Below are 10,629 nucleotides of genomic sequence, written 5' to 3' on the forward strand. Positions count from 1 at the left end.
TATATCAGTAATAATAATAATAATACCAATAGTAATAGTGTATAATACTCGTGTATAGTACTACTAATAATGGTAGCAATAATATAACAATAACAATATGGTAGCAATAAAATAACAATGACAATATATATATATATATATATATATATATATCAGTAATAATAATAATAATACCAATAGTAATAGTATACTTATAATAATAATAATACCAATGGTAATAGTGTACTTGCACATGTATAAATATATGTATATGTACATGCAATGTGCCATATGAAATGAAATATATGATATAATATAAGTATCAATGTAATTTAGTCCAGGTGATGATTGAGGCTCTGACGGAGGTCGAAGAGTTAAAAAGTCTTATTGCCGTGGGGAGGAACGACTTCCTGTAACGTTTGTATCTTTGCCATCATGGGACCTTTTTTTTTTTTTTTTGAGGTCATGAAGACATTTCTCTCCAGTATTTCTTCGCTGGGCCCTCCGCTAGCTCCATGGATGAATTCTCTATTTTGCTCCTGAAGGAGGAGTGTACCTCTACCTGTTTGACCACCGAGCAACCAACATCGCCTGGCCGGAGTGGATGGGCGTGATCCATGGCTACGAGATTGAGTTTGTCTTCGGCTTGCCGCTGGAGAAGCGACTCAACTACACCATCGAGGAGGAGAAGCTGAGTCGACGCATGATGAGATATTGGGCCAACTTCGCACGGACTGGGTAAGGGCGTCAAAGTGGCTTTGTTTGGTCACTTCTATTCCACATTTTCACGTACAGAGAGGTGAAATGGCATTTCCCCTCTCACACGACATTTTAAATATAGAAATACCGCACACTAAAATGTACAGGTTGAATAAAATAATAAGAATTAAGCTCAAAATGTACAGGCTCTGAGGAGGAAAAGGTCAAACTTGAAGGAGACTTAACAGTGAAAATAGCACAACAGGGAAGTCAAATGTATCAGCATAGCCGAGGAGCTAAAGTGTGTGTGTGTGTGTGTGTGGGGGGGGGGGGGGGGGGGTCCCTGAGTAGGGCCCTCACCGGTACTAGCCGGAGCCGTCTGGGTCTGTGTTAGATGAAAAACCTGCAAGACTGAGAGAAGAGAGACGACCCCAGTGTCGAGAGAAATAAAGAGTCAAAACAATCGGTTAGCTTGTACAAAGACAGAGAAACGAATTCACCTCTGAAGCTGAAGTTCATCCATCTGCAAAGATCTTCACTTCGCTGCCCAGTTTTATTCAAAGCTAAAGTAGGCGGTTACATTCTCATCCACAGACACAACAAAGCAGGTTAACACTGGTTCCCAGGTGTGTGTGTGTGTGTGTGTGTGTGCAAGTACACTTCTCTGTGGTTCACACAGTTGAAGCGGGAATGTCCTGAGATCAGACGTCCCCCGGCCCGGAGGCCAGAGACCTTGAAGAGTCTCAGAGTGATGCAGTTTCAATAAATCTTCTCGTGAATACAAAGAACAAAGACTCGTAGCCTTGCAGGTGTGAAACAGTGACTAGTGGTTATAATAGACAGGCGTGATTCAACCATAACTTGCAAAATGTTACTGTATTTTCCTCACTATAGGGCACCGGATTATAAGACACACCTACATTGATTGATATAATTTACAACTTTGTTCATATATAAGGCCACCGCATTATAAGACACATGGAACAGACCAGTGGTCATAACCTTTATAGCTCAAAGCCATTAGGTTACATTTTCCACTGATTCCAACACCCAGAGCACTTTATTTTGATAGTCCTACCTGCAGCCTATGCCAGGAGGACACTACACACAAAACCTTCTTCACTGCTGGTTGACAACTTACAACTAATAAACTAAACTACATGAACTAAGCAACAAAAACACAACACAACACAATTATTACAGACACCACAAACCAAATAGAACCCCCAATAATTGCATTTAAAACACCACAAACAGAAACTCCCATAATCCATTGCAGCTATCGGCTGCACTGAGGAGCTCAGGATGCAAGGCATGATGGGAATTCATGTTGTGTTGTTGGAGGTTATTGTGGGTTGTTGTTGGGCTTGGTGTTGTGTTGATTGTGTTTATGTGTTTTTGTTCCCCAGTTTAGGGAGTCATTATTTCATCTAGTTTATTTTGGTTTGTTAGAATGTTGGTGTGCAACCATGAGTGATGAAGGTGTTGTGTGGAGTGTCGTCCGCTCTGAAGATCCGGTTGAGAAGTTAGAGTTGTCAAAATAAAAGCTTCTGGTTGTTCAGCTGGCAAATAGCAGTCTGGAGTAGAGCAATTCTTCCATATATAAGGTGCACCGGGTTATAAGGCGCACTGGCAGCTTTTGAGAACATTTGAGGTATTTAGGTGCCTTATAGTGCGGAAAATACGGTAATTCCCATTATATCAAGTACTGATAATGAACATAAAGTACAAATTGACCCCCCAGTCTGGGTGTGGGTCTGTCCCCCGCCGGGTCCTCGCTCCCTGAAGGAGCAACAACTGCACTCGTTCACTTTAAGTGAACGTTAAAGCTTGAATATCGCCTCTTCTAAAGCCAGTCGTTTACATCCTGACACCATTTCTTTATTGAGCTAATACATTTTTCAGCTATTAGATGCATATCTATATATCACCTTTTCAAATTGAAACGTTGATTATAAATTGTCCCTCTGCATCTCAGAAGGCTTTTAGCGTAATGATTCTGGACAGGCCTTGTGTCTTGTTCCTTTCAGCGGGTGACTGATGGTCCTGCTGCAGGCAGGCTTTTATGGAACCCATTTATTAAACTCATTTCTCTCTCATAGCAGAGACGGCGTGGCGGCGTTCCGCCTTTTACTACTGAGTGCAGCGTCTGCTGTGGGCTAAAAGTCTGTGTGTCAGCATCTCGGTGGTCATTAAAGTCACTTTATTAAGACTTTCCACACCAAGCGCCATCGGGGATTGGTGAGTCTGTCTCCATCTTCCTGCGACGATCCAACACCGAAGAAGAGCAGCAGAACAGATGTTTATTATGTACATCTGTGGGAAAGCCCTGTGATCAACGTGTTCTGCTGCGTGGGGACTACTCTGTGTGATGGAACATGTTGAAAATTGAAAATGACAGAGTTTTCCATTGAGCCTCGTTGATCAAAATAGAATGTCCAATGTGAGGAAAATGACCAGGATGCAGTGGATCACCAAACCAATCAGCTGGACTCTGGGACTGAAGAGAGTCCAGAAGAGCTTGACGTGCAGGATGTGTTTTATATTTGTGACGCATTGTAGAACATTCTACGCTGTACAATCCTGACGCGTTCCAAAACGACATGGCGTTTTTGTCTGATGACTCTTAATTCCTGGCATTCCTTTCAATATTCTATCTCCATCAGCAGATTGAACGTAGAATATCTTTCCCTGTTCCATCTGTCTCTCCTCCTCCTCCTCCTCCTCCTCCTCCTCCTCCTCCTCCTCCTCCTCCTCCTCCTGCTGCCTCTCAGTAACCCAAACGAAGGGCTGGGGGATCGAGGGAAGCGCTGGCCTCAGTTCACGCTCAGCGAGCAGAAGCACGTGGGACTGAACACTGAGCCGCTGAAGATCCACCGAGGTCTGCGGAACCAGATGTGTGCTTTCTGGAACCGCTTCCTGCCCCGCCTCCTCAACATCACCGGTAAATAACACGGCCTCTGCCGCACTACGTGTCTGTTCACCACAACGCTGGAACAGCCACGCCGGTTCATTTCTGCGCCCGGGTCAAACCTCCAGTCCTGGGATTGGAGGATAGTCAACTCATCAACATCTGCACATGATGTCAGTGAGGGCTTGTGACATAGGGCTGGGCGATGTGGCCTCCAATCAACATCAGGATATATTGATCAGTTCACCTCCATAACGATAAATGGACGATAACTACTCCACAGTGCCCCCTGTAGGTAGCAGTTATATTGATAGTATACTATTCATTGCCACTTTAAAGGACTTTAAAACCACACTGTGTGAAAGTAAATGACGAAAATACCAATTAAGTACTTTTTGTTACGATGTATTGAAGAGCTGATGAGAACAGAGAGGATCAGACCGTGACTTGGTCTGTATTGCAGCTGAAAACGGGGGATTTCTCCACAGTGATCTGAAAAAAAGACCCTCTAACCTAGTTCTCCTGAAAGAATTTGCATATTTTGAGTGTAAAGTGACTTTTCACATCCGGCCCAATGGCCGGCGTGTCGCGCCACGGCGCTCTGCCCGTGATGGAGGCGTGGATTCCCACAGCCGGCGTCACTCTGCCCGCTGATTCTAAACACAGACCATTTGCTTCTGAAGCCGTTCACCGCAGCCACCGCGGCAGCCGCTGCAACTTCTGAACCTCCTCCGTCGCCTCCTCTCTCCGTTCTTGTTACAGACTGGATGGGTGGAGTCACGTCTTAAAGGGACAGGCCACCGACGCGCGCTCAAAACCAACCTTTCTTTTCTTGTCTTTTTAAACACCGAATATACCGACGTGGGCAAAACCACCTTAGTCATTTTCCTACATTTCAGTATCTGTAAAATTTTCGGGTTTCTTGAACCCATTTTATGTAAACGTGCAAACAAAACACTAAACCTGCCAGTGGATCAGATTGTTCACGCTGTGGTGAGAGGGTTCGTTTTACCCTACTGATGATGTGTTGTTGTGATGGTAACAGTGTGTATGGCACTCCTGTTCAACACACACACACACACACACACCAGAGCTGACTGGGCACTCCACCCACGTCGACACGTCTTCTACTACCGTGTTCTGATAGCGACGCCAGCAGACCTTTCAGGATCGGAGTGAGACGTGCAGCTTGTCCTTCGTCCACCTGAGGTTCAGATCTGCGGCGCCCCCTTCTGGCCGCACCACTTCTTCCATTGAACCAGGGTTCGGATCTGGCTTTAGGCTTCCTCTGGTTTGATGGGAGTCCAGAGTGGTGAGGCGGGAGGCGTGAGACCAAGAGCTGAGCCAGTGAAGTCCGAGGGGATGAAGAACTGGACACCAGCTTTCATTGCTGCATTTCGGCTCTCTCGCCTGTCAACAACCTGTAACTCAACTCTTGAGTCCTCACGCTGCATTCTCACCTCCACTCTCACTGAAACGGCTCAATCTGCAGTGGCTGGTTGATGTCGGACGTCTCTGCAGGAGGCTTTGGCCCACTGGTTGTTTTAAAGTGCTTTATATATGAAGTTGGTGTACGGTGTGACCGCTAATCCACTACAGGTTGTGGGAACCCTGTCCGCCCACTCTGAGAGGAGGAGGTTGATTGTGAACTAAAAGAAAGCTCGCGAGGAGAGAATCGGGCCATTTATCACCGCGTTCTAGTCGGCACGTCTTCCAAAGTGCTCCAAGTTGAAAAGTGCATGTGCAGTGTCATGCACTTGCATGGAAACACCATGTGCAGGCGAGCAGAAGTCAGAGTGACGGGACTGAGAATGGCTAAGATGTGTAGGTCAATGAAGCTTTAATGGCTCTGCTAAGTTTATGGGAGACGTTGAGTCCGAATGCACTGCAGCTAAATGCTAACCTTCACGTTACTGCACAGAGCTTCCAACTTCAGCAGACTTTAAAATATGACGGAGTTGCTGAAGGTTCCGATTAAAATCTTAAAATTGATCCTAATACACACTTTGAAATTCAAGTGAAACTGTTTAAAATGACTGATGTTAAATTCAGGTATGTTTGCTAAGTTTTCCTTTTAGAGGCGGGATTGGTCGACTAACGTTCATTCTTTGGTTAGTTGGTGGAGAAGTGAGTGTCTAAAACGTGCCCCCCCCCTGCCTGGATGTTCAGACAGCGAGGATATTGTGCCGCCTGCCTCTCTATGGCCGGACGTCAAACATGAGGCCTGCAGGGTCCAGGCAGCGCAGTGATCACCATGGACGACTGGGGACATGTGTCACTGCAGGTCACTCTGGAGAAACACTGTGGTATCAGGAACATTCCACACGTTTTTACTGTCAGTCGATTGAAAAAAAATTAACGAATCCTCCATTTTCTGTAATTAATTGCGATTAGTCGCATTGTTTTTCTCCTGAAGACTGAGGCTTCAATATTTATTGAGGGAAAAGCACAGAATTGATGTCGACTCAACACACGGAGACTATATTTAAATGACAAGACTATTTTTAGAATGTGCTGTTAGAGAGACCTCCAGCTGTAGCAGTTTGGTGGCTCCTGGTCAGCCAACATGGCAACCTGCTGTTTTTGCTGCAGATATACTACTTGCAGTCGAAATAAATTCAGCTTTTCGAAGTAAAGCGGTTGACTTTTACTTTCTCATTCAGTTGTCAGGAAACTTTTAAAGTGACACTTTCTGCCTTAACCCTCTGGGGCCTATGGACGCACCGGTGCGTCCTCGTCACATGACCGTTTGAAAAGGCAGTAGCGTCACAGCACAGCGTCGTCTGGTCCAGTGTTTCAATCCGTGTCGAAAGTGCAGATATAAAACGACAAGCTCGTTTTTAAATGAGGAAAAATATGTGTGACCTTTTTCTAAATAGTTTTACAAAAACGCCTGAGGCAGTGCTTCTATTTCACTGTAAATCTCTGTATAGAGCTGTTTTTTCAGTCCTGTTTTGATCAGTTTTAGTTAATTGTAGTTTAGATTTACTTTACAAGTAAACAAAATGATTCGTTAGCCATGTCCGTGACTTTTATAGTCAATAAATCTGTGTTTTTACCAGCCGAATTTGTAATTTTCTGGTGTTTTTAGATCCACTGTTTTAACACAGTATGCCAAAGTGATGAAAGTACTTCAGATATGCATTTATGAGGTTGTCCTGAACAAAATGACACCAAAAAAGGCAAAGTTTAAGGATTTTATATCTGAGATATAAAGGAAAAGTCGATTGTAGTGGAAAAACGGCACAAAATGCTTTCAGGCCCCGAAGGGTTAATATTATGACGCTGCTCACCAGACCACAGAAAGTTTGTTCATTTCTCGGGAAAGACACTTTTCATATGTCACGATACAGTCGTGACATATGAATTGTGACCCAGGAATGTGATTGACCATCACACCCATCAACCCTCCCCCGCTTTCTGCTCAAAAGACGCTCCCCCCCCCCCCCCCCCCCCCCCCCCGTGCACCCTGCTGGTATGACCGGCGCCCCTGTGCTGTGCTTGCTGTTCAACAGACAACATCGACGAGGCCGAGCGCCAGTGGAAGGTGGAGTTCCACCGCTGGTCCTCCTACATGATGCACTGGAAGAGTCAGTTTGACCACTACAGCAAGCAGGAGCGCTGCACCGAGCTCTGAGCCGCCGTCCGCACGGGCACGCCGCCCCGGAGCCGTCGGTGGGAGCCGCCGTCCAGGGACGAGCCCCCCCGTCCCTCCGTCGTCCCCCCCCCCCCCCCCCCCCCCCCCGGTCCTCATACACTTTCAACACACACCGTTTATTTATATTATTTATACTATTTATTGACGTGTTCCTCCTGCTGTTCTCCTGAAGCGTGCGCGGTGGACATTGAGGGCTGTGGAGGGGAGTCGTCGTGAGTGTGTGTGTGTGTGTGTGTGTGTGTGTGTGTGTGTCTCATTCACTGTCATGTGCAGCTGCTGTGTACTTATCGACGTGTGTGTGTGTGTGTGTGTGTGTGTGTGTCCTTTATATCTCCTCATCTCTCTGCCCTGCATGTCTTCCTGTCCATTGGTGGATTCCTGCCTGCCCGTCCTCCATCTTCTTCCTCTGCCCCCCCCCCCGTCCCCCCGTCCCCCCGTCCCCCGTCCCCCGTCCCCTCCCCCCCCATGTCAGACCGCTTTCCTTCTCCTCCTCTCCTTTCCCGTATTCATCTCTTCTTCTTTCCGACTCATCGAACTTCTACCGCCTTTCTTATCTCCCCCCTCTCTCGCCCTTCTCTCCCACCCCCCCCCCCCTCCCCCCCCCCCCCCCCCCCCCGGCCCCGTCCTTCCTCTTGCTTTCTTATTAGTCTAATGGAGGCAGAGTAATTCACTCAGCGGCAGGATAATGTGACAGAGCGCTGGCTCAGCCTCCAGCAGGACGCCATGCAAGGAAGGAAGGATGGATGGGAAATGGAGGTGAAAAGGTGGAGAGCAGTCACAGGAGGAGGAGGAGGAGGAGGAGGAGGAGGAGGAGATGTGATGTAAAGATGAAGAGACAGAATAGTGCACTCTTACATAACCGGAGACAAGTGTGTGTGTGTAGATGTGTGTGATGGGACAAAGGAAGAAAAGCTCATCTGGTCTTTTCTGGTTTCCTCCTCCTGTGTGATCTCACTGATCCTCACGTCCAGGGCGGTTTCCTCTTCTGGCCAAACTTGAGTCCAGTGCCTCTGAGCTGGCGTTTCAGACCAGAGGTCCCGGGACAAAAGCCAACCGGTGATGTTTTGTGGTTCACATGGTTTCCTGTGACGTTTGAAAGCTCATTCACCGGGTTGGTTTGTGATTTAATCCCCTTAAAGTAGCATTTCAGTTTTTTTCTCCAGGAAACCAAACTGACGTGATCGTATCAATGTGGAAAGGTTCTCTTTTCTTTTTTTTAAAGGTTCTTAATGTCTGCCAAAGGCCTCAAGCATGTCTGTGTCAGACTTTTTATTCACATTATTCTGAATGAAACACTTTGGATTTTAGAAACGTTTTTGTTTGTCCATAGATGATGTTGGTTAAAACGTGCAATGAATGTGAGTGTTATCACAAAGGACGTGCAAACCATATTTCCTATATTAACTGTATTAACCCGTTTCTGTGGCTGCAGATGAATTGAGTTTGGTGGTGGTCCTCCCGTCTGTCCTCCGTCCCGCCCCCGCTGCGTCTCTGTTGGCATGTGACGCTCCTGTTTGTGGCTGTAAAAAGCAGAATAACGACGGCAGTATAGGATGCATGTGTGAAAGGCTGTATGAGTGGCAGCTCCTCCAGGGCCTCCGGTCCAGTGCGAGACACCGTCCCTCCATCAGACCCTTGTGCATGTCCTGCAGTCCCCCGTCCCCCCCCTCCCCCTCCAGCATAGCCCCCAAACTCCGACTGTTATTTTCTGTAAAAATTTGTACTTTTCAACAAAACTATTATCAAAGTATGTGATATATCTCTAATGCTTGGTCTGTTCAATGTTAGCAATAAATCCATCCGTGAAGGAATATATTTGATATTTAAATGCAGTGAAAATAGAACGTGATAAACAGCAATGATGATGGGAAGAGGCTGTGTTTTAAAAGCAATATTATTCTGAGTAGAAACTAAAAAAATGAGTGCCATAAAGCAGTGTCCGTTTTTTGTTTTGGTTTCTTCTCGTCCGTTTGACTTGGTTTGGGTCCTCTGCCTCGTCGTCGTCTGTTCCGTCACTGATGCTGTACGTGTTGAAGGCTTCTGTAGCTTCCCAGTATGTCTCTGTGTATCATGAAAGCCGACTCGGTTGAGCTCCAGCAACAGAAATAAAGACCTGCTGCTTCTGTCCTCCTGCGCTGATTCATCACTCCGCCTCGGGTCAAACGCCACAGCGTCACAGCTGCCAGTTACTTCTTCAAAACTTAGTTACTGAAGCTGGAGACGAGCAAAAATACTCGCGATATTAATGCAACTCATTTACTTGGGAACTCATTTTAAGAGAAATATTTTACATTTTGCGTTTTCTGCTTTGTGAGGACTTCAAGAAGTGTATATCTGGTTTTGTTATAATTTTGCATGAATTCACATTTTCGTCTACTACTTTAAATATTACTTATTACTGCAGTTTTTACTTTATTTGTTTTTGTAATATGTACGTCAGTCGTATTTATTCGTCACTGATTAGAATATTCTTGAGCTTGAAGATTTGTTCTCAGGATTCTTGTCGGAATTGAAGCACTTGTCCACTTTGAAAGGCTTTTTACAAATGGGACTTTTAGAAAAGTCTTTTTCCAGCATTACATATGATGTCGTACTTTATGTTCAGTCCAAACGTTTCAACACTGATCAGACTTCAGCCACTTTCAGTGAACTGACCCATTTGAAGTATTGTATGTGGAAACTGCAGTGAGGAGAACTTAGCAACATGATGTTTAAGGAATAATTCCAGTTGATAGTTGTGGTTAATTGACCTTTTATGGGAAACATCTCTCCCGTTGACCGTGATTGGTCACAGGTCCATTCTCATTGGGTCACATGTAACGACTGATCGTGGTCGATCTCAGAACAAGTGTTGGGTTTAGTTTGAAAAGGAACTCAATGAGCTAATGTACCATGTACAGTATTTCCTGTTAAAGCTGGTTATGGGACCTTGTAGCCGTGTCACAAGCATCCAGGGAGTCGCCCAGTGAGACGATGTTTGTATTGCAAATAAACTTGATCAGGGAGGAGCAATTCAATCAGACACGTTTACAATCTGAAGTTGACTGTCCTATAATCTCAAGGTGACGTTACATCATTTAGTGGAAGGAAGATGCTCTATTATCTGGATTTTACTGCTTTAGAAAAAAAGAGGGAGAACAAGAAGCAGCAACAAAACGGCTGAACGCTCGTGTTCATCCAACCTGAAGCTGCTGTGGAACAGTACACACACACACACGACACACACACACACACACACACACACACAGGTTGATCTATTCCAGGGGCAACGTTTAGAGGGCATCCAGGAGCTGGACAAGTTCCTAAGGATCTCACAGTGTAAAGGAAACCATGAGGAGGTCGACCACAACCAAATGCCTCCAGAGAGCGACGGAAGTCCTGA

The 10,629-nt window shown here is 45.8% G+C and overlaps 1 protein-coding gene across 3 annotated transcripts in view; it reads left to right on the forward strand.

The window, feature by feature from the left end:
- ache (acetylcholinesterase (Yt blood group)) overlaps positions 1–7,799 on the forward strand; it is a 53,438-nt gene extending 45,639 nt beyond the window's left edge. For all 3 annotated transcript variants that reach the window (XM_080519262.1, XM_080519261.1, XM_080519260.1), the window contains 3 exons: positions 525–717; positions 3,453–3,622; positions 7,105–7,799. In XM_080519262.1, the coding sequence (XP_080375388.1) occupies positions 525–717; positions 3,453–3,622; positions 7,105–7,226 (485 nt within the window). In that variant the 3' untranslated portion in view covers positions 7,227–7,799. The remainder of the gene's footprint in view (positions 1–524; positions 718–3,452; positions 3,623–7,104) is intronic.
- Positions 7,800–10,629: the final 2,830 nt, after the last annotated feature.

The sequence above is a fragment of the Blennius ocellaris genome (genome assembly GCF_963422515.1).
Source record: "Blennius ocellaris genome assembly, chromosome: 23".
In the NCBI taxonomy this organism is placed as follows: domain Eukaryota; kingdom Metazoa; phylum Chordata; class Actinopteri; order Blenniiformes; family Blenniidae; genus Blennius; species Blennius ocellaris.